Here is a 22,578-nt window from a genome sequence, read left to right as displayed (position 1 = left end):
AGTTGACAGGATGTGACTCTCGTTACCTGAGCGCTATATTCTGACTGTATGGATGGCTGCAAGGGGAAATCTCACAATCCTCTCCAGGGTTCATCTATAATTAGAAGAGCCGATTCTGCAATTCTGTAGCATTTGAAACATTATAGGGTTAACAGATCAGAGTAGATAGAGATAGAGTTATCATGCCATGTTGTAGCTAAGCACTTTGATATGCAGTATGTTGTGACATAATTGTGCTTTCAGATCTTTTGACTTTTTTTTTTTTTTAAATCGCCTCCTACTGAAAAAAATCAAGAAAATAACAGATAGTTTACATCTATTTGTACTTAATAAGTTCCCTTCCTGACAGGATGATGATGTCGTTTTGACACTTTTGTTGATTTTGATGGAATATTTCATGTTAAAAGCGTGAAAGTGATAAATGATATAGAACTTTAAATAAGTTACACAGGATTTTAAGCAACATATAGTTTATTTCAGTAGCCTGTACAGTACTGTTTTTATTACTATTTTTAATTAGGTTTTATTTATCTCTTTTATGTTTTCATTTTAATTTAGTTTTACTAAATAAAAAAAACAATATCTTTTTATTTTATTTTATTCTAGTCATTTTAGTCCATCATGGTAAATTAAATGAAAATAACAAACATTTGCTGTGGCAAATAAGTTTAAATATTTAACTATATATATATATATATATATATATATATATATATATACATACACATATACATACATACAGATATATATATATATATATATATATATATATATATACACACATATACATACATACAGATAGATAGATAGATAGATAGATAGATAGATAGATAGATAGATAGATAGATAGATAGATAGATAGATAGATAGATAGATAGTATACAGAGATATTTATAGAATAAATAGAGTGCTGTTTTAATTAATCTTCTCATTAAAATATGCATTTATAAAAACATATGCAAGCAATGCAAACTGGGATATACAAGCATGTGCAAAGTCCAAAAAGCATCTTCATGACAAAAGAACATAAATTATATATTAATACAATAAATTGACTGTAAATTTTGTTTATGTGTTCCTGGCATTGGATAGCCTATTCGTTGTTAAAGACATGTTTCATACTAACAACTTTGAGGGACATCACAAGAAAGAAAAAAAATAGGCCTACATTTGACCTCTGAGTAAAAAGTGCAAATTACACACTAAAAATAATATTAATTTCATGTCCACTGTTGAACATTTGTAATGTCCAAACAGTGCTAACACATCATGGATGCCAACAATGAATATGCTATTGTGTGTTACAACAGATCAGACTGGATGCACAAGCACAGAGATATTTATAACAAGCCAAATGCGCGCAAACACAGGCACAGACGCACGCTCGCCGCTGATTGGCTGGAGCGGCTGCAGGCGGAAGTCGAAGGCGCGCGGGGATTCCCCGAGGGAAGTTCCAGCTCATTGTAAAAGATACAAAATGTTCAGTTGTACGAAATAGTTCGTTTCCTCTCGTTGAACGCGTAGATATACGTGTAGCAGCGTCGCGATGTCCAGACTGCGCTCAGCTTTATGCGTCTGGTCTGTTTCGGAGTGAAGGTAAGACGCCAGTGCTGCACACTAATGAGTGCACTTACTCCATTCACTCACTGTGATATGATGATGTTCAGATATGAGCATGTTTTTACTTTTAGTTGCTCGAAAACGCCCCAGGGTGTCTGTCATTAGGAAGTGTGATTGTGTTAGCTGTTATATTTCTGTTTCTGACTTGTTTTACTAAAACTGAAAGTGTTCAAGCTTACTGGAAAACTTTGTTTTGATGCACACCATTGGTATCTACGCCGGGGCTAGTTGTCACAAGGTCTATATATAAATTTTAAGTCAAAACTCCAGTTATACAAATGCTTGGTTTAAGTGATCATCACTTTCTCATCTGTTGGCTAACAAGTGAGCACAATAGACAAGAAAAATGAGTTTGAACTCAAAGTATTTTGTATAAATCAGTCAGATTAGGGCAGATATATTGGGATTTTATATGGCTAAAGCAATGGTGTGTCATTGTGGCATGTTGCCTGTTACATTTCCGCATTTTAAAGAATAATTTTATGTGTGGAAAGCTTACAATAGTGTCTTAAATGTCAAGTTCCCTTTGGGACAACTTGCCCCATATAGCCAATATGTGTGTGTCAAATGAGCTGAATGTTTTGTCCTGGGTAATAATGGTGGAAATAATGTTCAATATGTTTTTGTAGATAAGACTTTAAGGGCTGAATCTTTATAGACATTGGCTTGAAGAAGCAAACTTAAAATAAACGTGACAATTAGCCCCGGCCTCGCTGTAGAGACAGATATTAAAGTTTATTTTAAACAAATTCATTTAGGCATTTCAAATGATTCCTCATGCATTTATAAGTGATTAAGCCAAGTCATGTTTGACATTTCTTTCCATCTCTGCAGTGTTTGGCAAGACTATACTAAACTTAAACTGAATCTAACATGTTATTGAATGTTACTTAAAATATGCAAAAAAAAAAAAAAAATACAAAAAATAGTTTATTCTTCACCAAAGCCAGTGTGAATTTTAAAAAGAAGATAGAAAAGAGGACAAATTGAATTTTTACAAAGTAAAGCTATGCACTAGTTATTTTACATATTTTTTTTAAATGTTATATTTTGACACAATTCTTTAATGTCCACAAAATAAATTTCAAGCGTTCATCCAAAACCCTTTAGGTCAACGAGTTTAAACACACTTGTTAAACTTCTGACTAGCTGTGCAATTAAAAGATTGAAAGAAAAATATAATGCATGTAGTGCATTCATAAGTGTAAATGTGTTTAAATAAAATACATTTGTTTTTGCATGTTACATGCTTTTTTGAGATAAAAAAAAAATGGGTAAGAAAAGCTTACGATTGGATGTTAAATATCAAGTTCCCATTGTGACAACTTACCCCACAGCCAAGGTGTGTTACATTAACGGAGATCTACAATGATTTGCAATTTAATATTATAGTAAATGATAATATTTACACTGACTGGAGCAGTCATGTAGACCAGGTGCATTCATGTAATGTGTGCATTGCGTGAGATTTTGAACTGGGATTTTATGCTTTTAGTGTCTCTGTGTGTTGATGAAGCTTGTGTGTGTTTGTAGCCGTCACTGACAGGTGCAGTGCTAATCTCGCTCCTCTGAGTTAAAGAAGGGGTGTGTAAGTGTTTGTGTGTGCCTGGGACTAGGGCCCGGGACCGCCCTGTTCGGGATGTTACTGAAGGCCCCGGAATGGACAGGACCATTAGTGAGCAGCTCAACAAAGCCTTCGAAGCGTACCGCAACGCGTCCATCGAGAAAGAGTTGGCCAGAAAGGAGCTTCAGCACAAGGTGCTGTTTGTGAAGGATCGGTTGGTTCCATCAGAAGCGTTGTATTTAAATCGCTCTGCTGTGTGTGAGAGTGTGCAAACACTAACCTATTGCTTTTGCAGACCGAGCAGTATCAGCGACACACTCACCAGCTGGAGAGACAGATAGAGGAGCAGGCGAAGACCATCTCACATCTTAAAACTGAGCTCAACTCCCTGCGTAAACATGCAGCAGGTTGGAAATTACATTCAGAACTAAAAGACACAAAAGCAGTCTTAACTCGCTGGGGAATATTTGTAGCAATAGCCAAAAAAAACATTGTATGGGTCAAAAGTATCGATTTTTCTATTATGCCAGAATCATAAGGATATTAAGTAAAGATCATGGTCCATGACCATATTTGGTAAATTTCCTACCGTAAATATATCAAAACTTAATTTTTGATTGGTAATATGCATTGCTAAGAACTTCATTTGAACAACTTTAAAGGGGATTTTCTCAATATTTAGATTTTTTTGCACCCTCAGATTCCAGATTTACAAATAGATGCATCTCAGACAAATATTGTCCTATCATAACATAACCATGCATCAATGGAGAGCTTATATATTCAGCTTTTGGATGATGCATAAAACTAAATCTCGAAAAATGGACCTTTATGACTAGTTTTTGTGTTTTATTGCCTTTATTGATTTGTGTAAGTCTTCCCTGACTGTAAAACATTTTATTAGAGTGCCCTGCTTTAAAATGAGGAAATCAAGTAAAGACTAGGTTTTTACTTAATAATACATTAATGAACTTTTCTTTTTTTAAGTTTGTATTGTATATAATTGTTTTTATGTGTATTATCATTGATTATATTTGAAAAAATAATTATTGTATACAATTAATTTGAAGTATTGTTATTAAGACTATTTTAAATCTTAATTATAGCCTTTGGTTCTGAGATGGGATACAATAATTAATAAATTAATATAAATAACTCAAAACTAAATGGTTTGCCTAGTATACGCTATAAATACTAAGATAAGACTGTCTGTAAATCAACCAACGAGGCGGTACACACATCTCGTATGTTTATTATGACTATTTCCACATTTTCATATAATAGATAAGTCGTTTAAACTGTTAAGTAACACAAATGTAAATATGGGAACTATCTGATGCTCAAACTTCTTCAAAATTGATTCCCTTTGTCTAGATTCATTGGACAGAGAAACTTTATGAGGTGTTTTTTACTTGGTTTTTTTTTTTAGACACAGTTTATTTTTATCTACACAATAAACTTCAGGTGTTTAAGCAGAAGCCTTTAGATCAAAAAGTTTACATAGAAACCTTCATAAATAAATATTTTTGAGTGTTTCCAAACTTTTATATATATTTTATGTATATATATATATATATAATTATTATTATTTTTTTTTTATACATACACATTTATTTAATGTATAAATATAAAATGCATTTCTAAAAATAAAATACTTTTATTAGCATTCATTTTGTTTGGCACATTTTAATAAGGCATGATTAAATTTGATTGTGTTTTGCATGGCATGCCAATTAATGTCTTTGTTTTATTTATAAATTGTACAAAAAATAACTAATTTGCTGTATAAACTAAGATAAAAAGCATCCGACAATTGAACAAACTGCATAATGCATATGAAAATGACGTATTTTTAATGCACATATCAGATCATTACATGTGATAGTATGCTTAGTGTGAGAGTCAAATGTTATCTTAGCTGTCAAAGTACACCGAGGCTACCGATCACATGCATGCTTCGATGTGATGAGTGTTCTTGTTACTGTTGGAAATTAAACATGGATTCAGGTCATCAGAAGAAAAGAGTGACTCATTCTAATGTATACAGACAGCAGTATTTGGGCATAAAGAGTCAATTTCCTTTACACTCACCTATATTTACAGATGGTTCGAAGGTGGAAAATGGTGTAACTGCAGCAATGGTGACTGGACAGCAATGTTATGCAATTCGTATTTCGAAAGAGTGTTCAGTTTTCACAGCTAAAACACGTGCTTTGCTTTGAAAATATTAAAAAAATGCACAAGAAAAGGATTCTAAGTCATGCGTTCAAGTAACGCACTCTTTATAAACTGATCACCCTTTGATAGATAGTAGTATTTTTTGCTGGGTTCAAGGCCATGTTGGGCTTTCAGGAAATGAGCTGATGCTGCTACCAAGGAGGCTTTTAATCAGGAAGTAAACACATCCCTCAGAGATGGGATCTATTATTAATCGTTATATATTAAATAAGTAGAAAGAAGAGTGTACAGATGTACAAGTAATAAATTAGGCTACATGAAATGCATCAATTTCTTTTAAAACTAGATTTGATCAAGTGGCATTTAGCAGATGTCGCATGGGCCAAGACTGAGTCATGCATTTTTGCTTAAAGGTGAAGATCCTACTCGATGCATGTTCTGCAAGATTCCCCTTTCTGTCAAACACAGTATATTGCACCGTCCAGCTTTTAATGTATGTAGAAAACTATTTATGAAGTGAACCCGCTTTAAAGAGTTATTTACTATCATTTTGGCAGAAAAAGTGTATCATATGTTAAAGATAAAAATCTTGTGGGATGTAACTTGTTTGTTTTTATTTTGTTTTTTCCGTGAAAATAGCCTTAGATGCTGACGTGGCATTAAATAAGTATATACTACTCTTGTTATTGTTGATTTGACTGTGATAACCATGCTTTTTTTGTATTTTTTCAGGGGAGGTCTGTGAGCCTGCGTACAGAAAACAGGAAGCAGAAACCTTGTCACCAAGCGATCATCGCTCTGACCTCCCATGCAGTTCCCACAGGACTAACCATTTCCTGGTGGGTGATTTATCTTATAAAGAGATGTGACTCTGGCCAATGTTTGATTTCAGAGTTTTGCATTTCCTCTCGGTGACTTGCTACACTTTGTCCAAATGCATGCACCCACTTTCTTTTTCCAGTTATTGTGCAAATGCACTTTTGGTTGTGATGTAATTGTTCCGAATGGACCGTGACCTCGGACCTCCCAGCCTTTATATTGTGTTATCATCGTTACCCGCCTGTAAGCACAGACAAACCTAATAGCTGAGTTTGCCGTGCTTTGCTAGTTATGCACAGTTCACTCGAGGGTTAAGTTGTGAGAAATGTGTGAAAAAGATGTAGTTCTCTCTCTTCACAGTTTGATATCATTTTTCATCGCTATCTGTCCATAGTGAGAATGTTTCTCTAATTGAATCCAGTGTGATAATTCTTCTCAATTGTTTTAATCTATGCACGTTGTAACCCACAGGGGGCACTAGAGCACAACAGTGGAGTTGAGCTCTCTCTTATGAAAGGAGGTGTCACTTTTTTTTTTTAGATGACTGTTTTTGAAAGATATAGACATAACAGTTTGAAATGGCTACTTTATCCTTTTCCTGAACTTAATCTTGGGTAGATAATGGCCTCCATTCAAGATCTGTAGTGAGCTTGACCTGTAAATGTAACAATGCATGCTATTCTATAGCAAATGCATTCAAAGACGCCATAATTAAGGAAGCAAGAAGTTTTTTTGTGAACTTGTACAGACTTTGGAGCTTATTAATGGTCTTTTTAGAAGTATTTCTGCTAGTTGAGTCATACAAAACTCTTTTGGTTGAGACATTATTTTCACAACAATTAAGCACATATTATCCACCCAGTTCTCTTAAAACTGAAAAACATTTTTTTTTGTTTATGAATTGTAAAATATCTATATATCATGGTAGAATTTGTTGTTTTGCTTTTACTTGATGGTTATTTATATATATATATATATATATATATATATATATATATATATATATATATATATATATATATATATATATATATATATACATGTCATTTGTAATATATTATAATGTATTATTTAAGGAATTATTGTAATATAAAAAATTGATATAATAATGTAGATATTTATTATGTTACTGCATTACAGTAAAAAAAAAAATATATATAATATATAATTTGTATTTTAATTAATTTTTTTCATATATATATATATATATATATATATATATATATATATATATATATATATATATATATATATATATATATATATATATATATATATATATAAATTGACAAAAAAAATCCATTATGGTTATTTGGGGGATGGGGGGAATGTTATTTATTAATTTTTTTTTAAAAGATTACTGTAAAGTTATTGTATACAATTCATTAAAGTACTGTTATTAAGACAATTTTAAATATTTTTTTAGTTTGCCATGAACATAGCCTTTGCTGATGTGATGGGAAAACAAACAAAGAAAAATAATGTCACAAAATCATAATGGCCTTAAAAATAGGCTTAATTTTAATTAGTAAAATGAATATATATATGTATTTTAATGTAGACATTTTAAAGATAATAAATGTTTTTGAGTGTATATGTGTGCGTGTGTGTGTGTGTTTTTGAACATACTGTAGTATATTTAGAATTAATGTTTGGAAACCGTTTTGTCATTCTGTGCATCTTTTTGTTCTTGTGCAGATAAACGAACCCACAGAGTTTTCCAGGATGCTTCCGCATACAATATCTGCTGCCTGCGAGATGAAAAGGTACATAAATCATATCGCTTTAAAAAAAAATCAATTTTTAATGAAGAATTTTACACTCCAGTCCCATGGGCACCCGCACAAAAGGTTTAATCTTGAACTAAAACAACTGATTAACAGCTCGGAGGAGTTTGTTTATTGGAATTAGCAGGTCAGTATTGTTCCTGCAGAGTATGTCTTGTATAATGTCTAAATAACATTAAAGGAAAGAGCAAAACTGATCCAGTAAAAACCCCCCTGATGCCCCGTGCTCATTAAATACTTCTGCCTTTCCACTGATCTGGGGTCATGTCTACATGTTTGTAAATGTCATGTTATATGACATTTAGAAGGAGAGAAGTTAAACTTGATGGTTTATGACTTTTTTTGGTTGAAGTTAACTAGGGGAAAATGTCACTGAAATATCCTATATCTCTGCCAAAAAAAACATCTGTTTGGTTTTGATTAATATGTATATCGTGCTGAAATCACGCGTTTTAAAGCCATATCAGTTTAAATTTCTGATATATGTTTTTCTGGACACACACATCCAAAACATAGAGTGGCTGTGACACTAATGTGAGTACTAAAAGATCTCTTTTTACAACCAAGTTTATGTTAAAAACACGCTTAAGTTACAAAAACACAGTCGGTTATGTCTGTGAAGTTAAACAGCTGGGAAAGAAATCCAATGTCTATATTAGATCGGTGTATTAAGTGACAGCAGCATAATATACAGTACCTATACTGGCCGCTTTTTGAGACTATACTGTAAATATGACCCAAACAAGAAAATACTGGACTGAACAGCTTCTAAAGCTCTAATAAGAAGACATTTCTTACTTGAATGCTGCTTTTAAATGCTCTGGCGTGGAGATAAACATGGCTCTCTCAGGGCGGAGTCACGGCTGTCAGTCAACTTGTGGGCGGGGCTTGTGAAGTGTGATGTCACACTTTACAGATTCTGTGATCAGTAAGCTCTGAGACACTGCTCATGATTTATAGAGATTTATATATTAAAAAAGGAGCAGGTGGATTTGTATCCTTATAGGGTGGTTGTGTACAAACACTGCCAACACACATTTATGTTCAAACAACATGTAAAAGTGAATTTTGCACAATAGGTACCCTGTAAAATATGGCGGTAAAATGATCCTCAGAATAATTTTTATTTTTATTTTTTTTTTTTTGTGGTGGTGGTGGGTGAAAATATTTGTTCATATTGTAAAAAAAAAAAAAAAAATATTTTGAATAAATGCCGTTCTTTAAAAAAAAATAAAAATCTAAGAATCCTGAAAAAAGTATCACAAGCTCCCAAAAAATATTTGGCAGCACAACTGTTGCCAGCGTTGATAATTGTAATAATAAATCAGCATATTAAAATAATTTTTGAAGGATCGTGTGACACTTTATACTGGAGTAATGATGCTGAAAATTCAGCTTTGCATCACAGGAATAAATAATATTTTAAAATATGTTAAAATATAAATAAAATGTAATACTGTTATAACATTTTGCAATATTACTGTTCATTTTTCTGTATTTTTGATCAAATAAATGCAGCCCTGGTGAGTATAAGAGGCTTCTTTAAAAAAAACATTACAAGTCTTACTGATGCCAAACTTGTGAACGGAAGTGTATATGTCATATATATGGCAATATGTGCAATACATAATATTATATTGTTGATATTAATAATATGACAATATCTGTAGTCAATATTGATTTAATGGGAGCAGGAAATCTTGCTCATACCAAACTTGGAAAAAAATGATAAAAGCACTTCTGTTCATCTACTGAAGTGTAACTGTGATTAAAATTAATCACTAATAAATAAAACAGCAAAATAATAATAACAACAATAACATCTTCATCAATTAAGATTACCTTAGATATTAATATGTACATACAGGACGGGTCAAACGTTTGTACACATTACTATGCTTAATGTTTTTGAAAGAAATTTTTTATGCTCATCAAACCTGCATTTATTTGATCAGAAATACAGAAAAAAAGCAATAATATTCAGCAAGGATGTGTTAAACTGATAACAAGTGATAGTAAGGACTTATATTGTTCTAAAAGATTTATATCTTTAATAATCAAAATATCCTGAGAAGAGTATCACAGGTTATAAAATAAACATTGAGCACTGTTTCTATCATTGATAATAAATCAGCATATTACAGTGATTTATGTAGGATCACGTGACACCGAATACTGGAGCAATGCCTGATGGAAATTCAGTTCATATATTTTAAAGTATACTAAAATAGAAAACTATTATTTTAAATTGTAATCATATTTTACAATATTATTGGGTTTTCTTTTTCTCTATTTGTGATCAAATAAACTAATTCCAGGCTTGATGTGCAAAAAAATGTAAAATAGTTCTAAATTTTTGTACTGTATAAGTACAAATTTACAAAATGTAAAATTAAATGTTGAATAAATAAAAAGATTATCCCCTAATGTCTAGAACCGGCCCTGGCCTAAGATGCTTTATTGCTTTATAATTATTTTTATTATTATTATTATTATTATTTATAAACTTCAAAAATCCAATTTACATGTATAAAACTGTTCCCCAAAAAATAAATAAAAAGAGTTTACTTTTTAAAGTTTGTATTTTGGCACAAGTAAAAAAGTTTCCCGGTGGAGTCTGAGTCATTAGATATTCTGGATAAAAGTGTTTTTTTTCTCTCTCTCTCTCTCTCTCTCTTTCTCTCTTTTCTAATATCAACACTGATGTTGTTGTTTTTAGATCAGTATCATTTTGAAAGAGCCCATCAGACATTTGCTTTCTGTTTCTCTTTGGATTAGTGAGAATGCACTGGACACTTGGCAAGAAATCCAGGGGACTTTCCAGAGGATTCAGACTTTAACCAGAAAGCAGAAAGATCACCTGAAGCAAATCCACAAAGGGAATGAGACCGCTAATGGTAAAGTCATGTTTTAGAACCTAATTTGAAATTTCAGACTAATATGCTTTATTAAATTATAGCTGTTATACAACCTCACCACCCAAGTCTGTTTCTTTCCATTCTAATTAAATTAGGTAAAATAAAAACTGGAGTTACAATTACTTTCAAAATGTCACAACAAATGAGTAATTATATAGTTAGTAGTGTAATGCAGCATACTAGTAATTATACATTTCATTGCTTGTTCGTTCCCACAATTAAAAGCAGAAATACTTGAAGCAAAGCCATGGTGTAAGGGCCTTTTGCTCCAATGACCTCTGACCTCCACGCAGCATTAAAATAGACTGAGCAGATAAGCATGTTCAATTATCACTTTGATAAATGTTATTTTGAAGCAGCACACTATTACACAATTATATGTCCTTGGTGAAATCACTTGGAAAACAATACGGCAGTGAGATGTATTTTTGGACATTGTTGCATGATGGAAAAGACAGTGTTTTTGCCCCATGGAAAGTCCATATAGTACATATTAAACCTAATTAGGGGGTGTTTGCTAAAGAAAGCATTCATAATAACAGATTGCTTATACTCAGGGTTAGGGCTTCTGGAAAACCCTAAATATATCAGAAATCGCAATGCAAGTGTTTTAAAATTCTTGAATTAGGTCAGAAAGCCTTAAATGAACAAAGTCAAAGCATTAGATGTTGCATGCACTGCAAAAAAAAAAAAACAAAAAAAAAAAAAAAAATTTTTTTTTTTAATATATATTAGTTTAGATTGTCCCTGTAATAAATAAATGAACTAATGCACAATAAAAGTGTTTTGGTTTAGAGTCAGCTACGTATAAAGCTAATTTGCATCTGCAGCCCCTTCTTTAGATATATCTGTCAATAGTGCATGAAAAACAGTTTGCACTTTTGAATTAAGTTGATTTGCGTCTCAAATAAATGCATCTTGATTTACCAATCTCCAGACATTTGCACTTGAAAACAAGACAAAAATACTGAGGAGTAATCAAAAGGTACAGTAAAAATTATTTCCATATTCTAGTGGCTGGGAGCGGATTTATTTATTTTTTTTGTAAAATGAATTCAAATGCAATGGAAATCTGTTGGAATTTGTTCGGGTTAATAAAACTCTGTCATGTAAAATAAGAACAATTTAAGGACCAAAAAAGCTACACTTGTCAACCACATACAACACTGGGGTTTTATAATTCTGGTTTTACAAAAGAAAAGTCCTTTTGGTTACATCACAATACAAGAACAGTCAAAATAACAGATTTATTGGCACCTCTCAGGTTCAAGTTAACAAGCACAGCTTTTGATTTGAATAATGCATTAACATCAACTAAGATTAATAAATGCTGTAGAAGGATTGTTCTTCCTTTGATCATGTTAACTAAAGTAGTTAACTAACATTAACTAATGGACCATTATTCTAAAGTGTTACCGGTTTAGTTATTACTGAAATAATAACCACCAATCTTTTGAGTACTCTGAGAAGAGAACAAATAAACAAACTACCTGACTAGAGGTCGACCGATATATCGGCTCTAACAAACACTGCAGCGTGACGTTACCAAAGTAAACTGTCTCTGACGTTACTCCGCCCCTCTTCACAGACAGCACGTGCTCGGAGAGACAGCTGTGCTGGAGCTGCCCAGAACCGTGAATCACATTTGTTCGGAGGCATGGTTTGATGCAGACAATAACCAGTTTTCCATCCAACTCATTTGTATTTAGGGATGTCAATATTCGATTATTTCCATGATCGATCGTCGTTTAAATGAATGATCAATTAATTACTTTAATGCTGCAAAATGCGTCTGCAGCGGTATTATTTTTATGTGCAAAAGCCACTTGGAAAAAAAGCTTTCTCATCCGAATTAAAGGGGTTTTAGTCTGAAAAAAATGCTAGTAGTAGGACTATAAAATGAATAGATGTGATTATGATCATTTGATAAAATGAAGAGAGCGCGCCATACGTTGGAGATCATTTTACTTTGTTGACTGTTTCCCGTCAAGGAGACCGCTGAATGCGTCTCTTTAAATGGTTTCGTGGTGCTTGTTGTATTTTAAAACGCAACTGCAATGTTTTCAAATGACACACTATAGTAGTGGTGCAACGGATCATCATTGATCAATATCTTCGTTTCGGCACACACGTGACCCCCGGATTGATTTATGAAGAAAAAAAGTTGCGCATGTTTAGTCCACACTCAGTGGTAATGGCGAGCGGAGGAACGGAGGAGCTTGAACGGCCGGTTCATTTTGGATTCCCTGTCAGATATAATGATGAAGGAAAGAGGTTAGAGTGAAAAGATTGTGCCAGATCTTTATGAACAGGAGAAGAAAACAGTTGTGGATGAACTATCCCGAGCATCCTCTGTTGCGCTCACGACAGACGAGTGGACGTCCAGGGGGACGGAGAGCTCTGTGACGATAACTGCTCACTTCATCACAGCACACTGGGAGATGAGAAGTCGGGCTATTATGTTAAAAAGAAGATATTATGTGCACTTTAAGTTGATTTCATATATTTTAATTTAATAATTTAATGTTAATAAAAAAAGACAAAACGTATGTTTATTTGTCTTGGCCTTTTTTTTTTTTTTTTTGCTGATCCGAAAAATGATCCGATCCATACGAGGACGAGCGAGCGCGGGTTTGACTAGATGTATTTGGAGGTTATTGCTCACGTCTCGTTCTGCACATATCCAAATGTTTCCATATTCGCAATGTATCTGAATGTTAAACTATAATATTTTTTATTTATTTAATGTAAACTAGATGGAAAGATCATCCTCTTCACATGAGCAAAAAGCTCCTTGGCATAACAGCAGAGTGGACCGATACTATGGTCTATTTAAACTGACCAGTGTAATCTTTTAAATGTTTGGTTGACTGTACTTCATTTTAATAATGAACAGACTGCGATGTAAGTTTGAAATTAGAATGCACTTTAGATGTTCTGTGTCATTTATACCAAACACAAAGGTTGCTGGTTGCTAGTGTGTTTGCAGCACTACTGTTATTTATTTTTTATATATTGATTTTTTTATATTTTTCAGATTTTTATTTTTAAAATTGTATTTATTTAAATGTATATTTAAGTTTACATTTATGTTCAAACAAACTTGAAGATGACCTGTTTTATATATTTAATACTTGGGTCAGTTTATTGATTTTGTTTGGTTAACTTTGGATACATTTTTTATTTTAATACCGTGCAGTGCACAAAATTAAGATTCGAGAGATGGTTCAAGTCAGTGCTCAATAAATGATGATAAGTTTAGAAATGTTGTGCATCCACTTATTATTAGTGTTTCATTTTAGCATGCAAATGAAGGGGAAAACGTCAAGATATCGGCCCTAAAAATCGGCAACACATATCGGCCATCGGCTGACCCTGACCTCTAAACATCGACATCAGCATCGGCTAGAGAAAAACCCATATCGGTCGATCTCTATACCTGACTAGATTTTAGACATTTTAAAACATATGTATAGTAGTTATTCTGCAAAAGATGTTATGCAAAATGTGTGAGCTGCTGTTTTCTAGACAATGATAGAGGAGGGTGATAAATAAATTAGAGTAGTCAGTATGACTTGTTTGCTGTATTTTCTGTCTTCTTAAGCCATATGAACGTTTCCTCTTCTGTAGTTGTCAAATTTGCAGTTGTGCATATTTAATACTGATGCATTGCAGTCTGTTTCACTGCATGCAAGAATAAATGCTTTTTGCAGTCGGAAGTTAGAACAATGCCGAAGCAGAAAAAGACAAATAACAGTGAAAGGTTACAGAATATCATACTTTTATGGTGCTTTTTTTTGGCTATCTGGAGCTTTAAAGTAAATATCACCATTCACATTTGTTATATGGAAAAGAGCAGCTCAGAGATTCCACAAAACATCTTTTTGTTTCACTGAAGAAAGAATTCAAAAATAGTTGTAATATAATAATCTCTCTCCTCACAGTGATCTCAGCTTTGCTGCGCGTGATTTATGAATGTAGTAACTGAATCTGATGCTAGGTCCACTTGCCTTCTCAGTGTGATCACAGACTTTGATCAGGAAGCTGAATGTCAAGCGCTGTAGTTGATTTTAATTGGCCGGTGTTGCCTTGCAATGGCAGCGGCTGACACAGTTGTTATGGTGGAGCAATTCTCACTGCATTGTTTGGTGCTAAAATTGACACGGTTCCTCATTAATAGTCAGCGTTACATGGTGTGCATATCACTGCTTTGCTTTCTTTTGCTTTTGCATACTGATGTATATATATATATATATATATATATACACACATATATGATCAAGAGAGAGATTGATGAGAGAAAATGCTTGATGTCTTAATATTAAACCACAGCCGGTTTATATACGGGTTCTGAATGCAAGGAAAATGAGATTATTCTGCATAAATTACATGAGGCCCTTTTCCATTTGTGTTCCTGCTTGATGCATTTGCATTATTTTGTACATTTAGCCAACATTTCTGTGCAATGTGACTTTGACTTATTACAGCTTGTGATGATCAAAAAAGTGTTTGTTTATGACACCACGTGTACTGATTATTTCACAGACTCTTCCAAAGATTTGATGCCACTTTCCTGGAAAGCTTTGGCAAAAACTGCAGTGATTAGTTCTTGCTTTTAATATGCATTTTTATTTTATTACATTTTTTAAAAAAGGCATAGAAACAGTTCTCAATTAGAAATTGCTAGTATTTCCCCCAAATAGATCGGCAAGTAATGCATTGAATTAAGCATAACATTTTAAAGCATATAGTATTTTGTTATTTGTATTATTTGCACCTTTCAAAAATAGTTTTTACAGTATGAATTCAGCAGGACCTTTTGTGTAGCTGTGGTAAACAGAAGTGTTGCATTACTCTTTTAGTTCAAAAGATCAAGGTAAATATATTTTTCATGATACGAGCGCTGGTGTTGGTTAAATGCATAAAGGTTTTGTTGATTTCCTGTCTGTTTCCAGAGCAGTTTTCCATGCCCATCCAGTGCACTGAAGACACAGCAGAACAGGCCGAGGCTCCTTTTTCCTCACCGCTGAGGTCAGAAGTCGTCGATTCTTCGACCTCCACATCCCTCGCGTCATGCGGCGTCGGTCCAGATGAACCGTTTTTTGATTCCCTAAGAGGCCTGAGTGTGAAGTTTCCCCCGAGCACAGACGATGAGTACGACTTCCTCAACAGTACGCCGGAAAAACGGGTGGACCTGCCCCTGCACAGGCCAGACCTGGGAGACAGCATGCACACGATGAGGGAGGAGTCTTATCCCTCATACCCCGCACCCTCTTCGTCCGCTCACACATCTGCATCTTCTGCATCACACGAAAATGTACGAGGACCCCAACAGGTAAGATGAAGTCTCACAGACAGGATGCGTTGAAAGCTGCTTGGTAACTTTATTAAAGGAAAAGTTCACCCCCAAAATATGCTGATAATTTACATCCAAGATGTAGATGAGTTTGTTTCTTCATCAGATTTGGAGAAATGTAGCATTGCATCAGTGTCTCATCAGTGGATGCTCTGCAGTTAATGGGTGCCGTCAGAATGAGAGTCTGATAAAAACATCACAATAATCCACACCGCTCCAGTCCATCGGTTCACATCTGGAGAAGACAGAAGATGTGTGTTTTTAATAAACAAATCCATCAAGGCATTTTGACTGTAAGCTATTACTTCTGGCTAAAGCTATGGATAAAAGTCCATAATCTGTTATAATGCATAATAAATCTCCTGTTGTCTCTCACATCATAATCCATCCCCATATTTGTTTAGAGCTGTTTTGAGCTTGTAAACGTTGCTTGATCTGTGCAGATTTCTCTCCTGATTCAGACGATTTGACATCTTGATGAATTTGTTTCTTATAAACACAGCTTTTCTCAAGACATTAACTGATGGACTGAAGTGGTGTGGATTACTTGTGATGTTTTTATCAGCTGTTTGGACTCTCATTCTGACGGCACCCATTCACTGCAGATGAGCAAGTGATGCAATGCTACACTTAGGACGGTTATCTAAGTAATATGAGAGACATACAACCCATCTGCTTAAGAAAATTGCTGTAACCGCAGTCATTTTTAAGATTTTCTCACCCAGTCAAGTTTTAATTTGGAAACATTACATTGAATTTGGCTAATGCCACTCATAAAAGAGAGAGACTTTTTTTTGGGAGCATTTTAAAATCCAAACCCTAGTGAGCTGCCTTCATATTTACTACCTAGGCAGCATTCTAACTACAGCGGAGCCTTCGAAGTGACTCATTTCAAATGCTAATCCATGTGACACATAAATAGTGTTCCTTATGTGAAGTGCACAGGACACGATTCTTTACAACAGAAATACACAGCACTCTGAGATTTTGGTTAAAATTTTACATTTTTAATACGAATGCATTTCAATAAGTACCAGAAGGTACTGTTATAATTAAGATTTATCTTGACTTGGAACCCCTGAAAAGGTTTTTAATCAAGTTCATCCAAATTAAATGTTACATTTTTTGGGGGAAAAATATGTCTTAAATCTTAAATCTTAACTTAAGTTAAGTTAACTTAACTTAATCTCTTTCTTAATCCATGAAAATAGCCAAAAACAAAATACAAAAATACCTGGCATGGCATTAAAAAACTAAACCTGTAACCTAAAAAATAAATAAATAAAATAAATAATAAATAATAATAAAATGAATAAAATAAATCTTTGTTAGTAATTTTTTTTTGACAGAAATAAAATAAAATATTAAATGTTTTATTTCAGTAATATTTCTCATTTTCATTTAATTTTAAGTAGTAAAAAAAACTAAAACTAAATAAATAAATAATAAAAACTGTATTAACATATTGAAAAAACTAAATAAAAAATTACAACAATAAATTATACGTATATTTTTTATTAAATAAAATCAGAAAATATAAAAAAATTTAATCTAATTGTAAATATTAACAAAAACTATAATATTAGTTCAGTTATATTAAAATAACACGGAAAACAAAGAGCTAATCGCAGATTGTCCGCAAAGGACAGATGCAACTTTGCCACAAGATATTTTAGAATATATTTTAGAAGGGACTCAATACAAAATGTTTTTAATTTTGGGTCAATTGTGAGCAGAAGCCATAGTTTCAGCTCTGGTGTTTTGAGGCCTCCTTTTCAAATGAACTGGTTTTGAATGAAAAGGAAAAAGTGGCTAGTAATGTTCTTTTTAAAAACGAGAGATCACTGTGCTGTAGTAAGGTGCAAGCTCGTATTTACAGTATGTACAGACAACTTTGCATTAATAATTTCAGTACTGTACAGTACAGTACAGTACTGGACAGGTGAACTTTTCCCCTCATAAGAGTGTGTGGGGAAAGACAGGATTCATGCAACAGGAAGTGGTGTCAGTCTGAAAGTTTACCATGGAAAATGTTGGTCGCTGGTTTTTAGGAGAAATTCCAGTTTTCTGTTCTGTTGTTTTCAGTTTTTGTTCCTTAAATCATTATTCATCTCTGCATTGAAGTCTGTATAAAATGTCACCAGTAATTCTGCTTATCTTTTTTTTAAAAGGCACACGTTTATGATGCCTTAAAATGCTGAATTTCAATAGGTTTTGCCATTTTTACTAAAAGAAAGCATAATGTCTTTGCTATTCAAGTTTATTGAAAATGCATTGTGATGAGCATTAAATGCATTTCATTCAAAACCTAAAAGTGTTGATAAAAATGACTTCAATCTACCTTAACCTGCTTTACCCAGTGTTTGTATGCTATTTATGTTTATGCTTATTTTATAGGGGACATTGTGAAGTTAGTTTAGCAATGCTAACAGCAAGCTATTAAAATAAACTGATCATGCCTTCTGTGCTCTTCATGTGTAAAGTGATATTGGTGTGGTATTTGTTACCTACTGTTTGCAGAGTGTTCACCATTGGTCACTTGTGAGGTTCCATTTAAGTGAAAAGCCCTTAAAAGTCAGCTGTCTATGTAGACAGAAGACAGCTCACTGGGTTATAGTGTGTATATGGAGAGACATTTACACTACAGGTTAATATCTTTAAAACATATTACAAAAACAAACAAACAAACAAAAAACTATTATACTACACAAAAATTGGCAACATTATTATGCGTAATTCTTTAATAAGTACATACTTTTTTATAGACGGGGATCATAATTTATTATTATTAAAATTATTTACATAATAATTATATATATATATATATATTAAATGTAAACTGTATTTATTGTTATTAAATATAAAATGTTTATTGTTAATTTAAAATATTGATTATGTATTAATTATTGGTATTATTATAGGTGAATGTAAAAGGGATTATTTAAATGTAAAATATTATGTATTACTGTCATTAAATATTACTTATTACTTATATTTATCATAAGTAATATCATAAAATATTTTTTTATTATTATTACTATTTCCATTATTATTGTTATTGTTAATAGTAGTGGTAGTATATTTAAAATATTAATATAAAATGTAATTATTTAAAAGCATAATACATGCAAAATTGACAAGATAAACATTATATACAGTTCTGCTCAAGTTTATATACTCCTTGTGAACTTTTTAATGTAGAATTATAATGTCTGTTATTATAATATTCTTATTAATATTTTAAATATGTATTATTAAAATATTGTTAATATAATCGTAATAATTATTTTTATTATTAACATTTAAAAATGAATTATTATTATTATTGGTCAACATATATTTTGAATTTATTACACCGGACAAAATTAGAATTTCTACAAATATGCTGCTCAGATGTTTCCACGCTCTTGGTTCTTGACATCAAATGTTGCTGCTTTGAGCATCATTGACTGTTTTAGCTGTTTGTAGCTGTATGAGTCCCTGGTTTGTCCTGAAGACCCAAATCCTTCAGTTTCTTGACGTTCTGTGTGTAAACTTTGCATATTTGCAGCACGTGAAATTGCAGAGGAAATCTAATTAAACGCATATAAGGAATACATAAAAGAAGCGTATTGTTTTTACCTGTCCATACGGAGAACGCCGAAACTCACACCTATTGTGTAAGGCTCACATCTGCACAGGAATATGGTGCTATTCCATTTAGGATGTCAATTAGGAAGTGCTAAGACCACAGAGAGCTGTGAATCACATATTACCTCGTCTTCTGTGTTGTTGTCGTACTATTACACTTGTTTCCGGACTGTTCTTTTCTGCAGTCTTTGATCTTAAAAGCATCGCAGATATCTGAGCTCGTCTGTTAAGAGCAAGGGAAAAATGTATAGTGTTGGCAAAACCGACATTTTGAAAGAAATGGCTAAATTAATTGTTGACACACGGGCAGACCTTAATACACGATAACAGACTGATTATGAACACAGTGGTTTTGTTTATCATATGCCTGTGCAGAATGACAAAAAATGCTTTTTTCACTTGTAGAATATCTGATGATTTATTATCATCGTTGTATGTTATATTTAGATAGATAGATAGATAGATAGAACGATAGATAGATAGATAGATAGATAGATAGATAGAACGATAGAACGATAGAACGATAGATAGATAGATAGATAGATAGATAGATAGATAGATAGATAGATAGATAGATAGATAGATAGATAGATAGATAGATAGAACGATAGATAGATAGATAGATAGATAGATAGATAGAACGATAGATAGATAGATAGATAGATAGATAGATAGATAGATAGATAGATAGATAGAAAATAAAATACACTGAAGATTATGGAAGAAATTAAAAATGTAAAAAAAAAAATGTAAGTAAATTAAAATAAAAAATGATTTTTATTATTACACAACTACATCATGCAAAGGTATTCGCTTTTGTGTTTCATTTTCAGTATTATTTTATATCTAAATGTGTGTGTGTGTGTGTATATTATTAGTAACAAAAGTGTATGTATACGTATACTTTTACTATTATTATTATTATTATTATTACACACCTACATCACAGGAAGGCATTAGCCTCTATTTCATTGCACAATATTTTTTTATATAATTCTCAGGGAATTTTATCCTGCAATTTTAGCATATTTCTGTAGTCTAGATACTGATGCATGCTGAATAATGTTATTACATTGTATCATTATTGTTTCTTCATAATTTTATCATTTTAATGTGTGTGTGTGTGTATGTATGTTTATATATATATATATATATATAATATGCTGACGATTCTTTATTATTATTATACAACTATACCACCTAAAGCCATTATCTTTTGCAATTCTTTTGCACACTTATTTATTTATATCATATATCATCTTCAGATATTTTATCCTGCACTTTGAGTGTGTTTCTCTAGTCGAGCTACGGATGCATGCCGAATAGTTTAATCTGGGCTTTTATTTGCCCATCATTATCTGATGCCAGAGTAACAAATGGATAGTTGCCCTCATTGCTGTCTAATGTCCTTTGTCTGTGTCCAGCTCTTTTGGACTCCAGACCTCCCGGACCTGTCCGCCCAGGCACCGGGGACAGACACACAGCAGATGAACAGCCGAGAGAAGTGTGCCTTTTGCGAGGATGATGTACCCCCGAATCACATGTATAGCCACCTCAATTCACACTTCAAGAACAAAGCTGGCGATTGACACACACAGGCAAGGACTGAAGCAGCCTTTATTCATGGCTTTGTTGAGTAGCGTGCTGCCCGTCTGAACACATTTGCTCACGTCCATCAGTGACACGATGAAGAGAGCACAGCCTTTATTTAATTAGGAGAACTTTAAACGGTTCATTTTAGGGTGTTTGTGTCTTAATTAATCTTTTTAGCCACATATTAGTTTGGAGGCGTTCCGATGACTCTAGAATAAAGACGTGCTTCCTTTTGAAAGCCATTTAAGTTGATGTGGCAACCTAAAAGATAGAGGATGAGTTGCAAACGCTGTTTACGTGAGCTAAACATCTCACCGTTGTACTTTTCTTCCAATGCAACCTAAAGAAAACACAGCTCTCATCTGTGCTATGTCAAATTAAAAACCAAATATCAATTTCTAGACTTATTTGACAGTTCTACAGATTTCAGGCAGCTTCAAGACCTGTTTATGAATATGTTACATTTGTATTGCAATGTTCAGGAATAAGTGAAACCGTCACTGGAGCCATTTTAAGCGATTTTAAGTCAGAAATCCAGTTACACAAATGCTTGTCTTCTGTAGCAAAGCTTTTTTAAATAAGAATCATTTTCTGCATCCTTTCCTCCAAACGAAGTTGTAATATCGTATTTTTGTAATATTTCTGTTTAAAGTGAATGCAATAAAACCACACTGACACACATTAAGAGTCACTATATAATTGAAAACTTGGGTCCTCAGGACAAATGTCAGGCTGGGGCATTTGTTTTTTTTTAGCACTCTTGTTTTAGTTTTAGCTGGTAAATTTAGCGATCGCTGGAAAAATGTTCCATTGAAACGTTGTGGAAGTTATGACTCCTAATTGCTTTAATTTGATCACTTAATTTTAATGCATACCACCTGTATGAGGGAATCTGTTCAGAATGAGAATAATCTTGGATAATTATTTCAACGATAAACACCATCTGGTTTACGAAAGCACTTCTGCACAGGTATTTCGGGTTAATTGAAACTTTGTTTCTACACGCAGTATCCAATATAAGCTCAATTTGTGATTGCATGCACAATTATCTTATGAATTATAATGCATTATTTTGCGGCCTGATCACTGTTAGGCCTGTTTTAAGGCCATGTG

The 22,578-nt window shown here is 32.9% G+C and overlaps 1 protein-coding gene across 1 annotated transcript; it reads left to right on the top strand.

The window, feature by feature from the left end:
• Positions 1-1,383: 1,383 nt before the first annotated feature.
• Positions 1,384-22,146, top strand: LOC132095553 (TRAF family member-associated NF-kappa-B activator-like). The gene is made up of 8 exons (XM_059500663.1): positions 1,384-1,596; positions 3,154-3,378; positions 3,480-3,591; positions 6,095-6,201; positions 7,880-7,947; positions 10,747-10,865; positions 15,842-16,221; positions 21,297-22,146. The coding sequence occupies exons 2-8, from the start codon at positions 3,280-3,282 to the stop codon at positions 21,459-21,461; spliced, it is 1,050 nt and encodes a 349-aa protein (XP_059356646.1). The 5' UTR covers positions 1,384-1,596; positions 3,154-3,279; the 3' UTR covers positions 21,462-22,146.
• The last annotated feature ends 432 nt before the right edge of the window (positions 22,147-22,578 follow it).

Source organism: Carassius carassius, chromosome 19 (assembly GCF_963082965.1).
Source record: "Carassius carassius chromosome 19, fCarCar2.1, whole genome shotgun sequence".
NCBI classification, from domain to species: Eukaryota; Metazoa; Chordata; class Actinopteri; order Cypriniformes; family Cyprinidae; genus Carassius; species Carassius carassius.
Note: the sequence above shows the minus strand (reverse complement) of the source record. Positions and strands in the feature narration are given on the sequence as shown.

Bases quoted from the DNA above. Each gene is read 5' to 3' on its own strand.
- LOC132095553 (XM_059500663.1), top strand. From the start codon at position 3,280: ATGGACAGGACCATTAGTGAGCAGCTCAACAAAGCCTTCGAAGCGTAC. The intron at 6,202-7,879 runs GTGGGTGATTTA...GTTCTTGTGCAG, and splicing joins ACAGGACTAACCATTTCCTG to ATAAACGAACCCACAGAGTT. The intron at 10,866-15,841 runs GTAAAGTCATGT...GTCTGTTTCCAG, and splicing joins AGGGAATGAGACCGCTAATG to AGCAGTTTTCCATGCCCATC.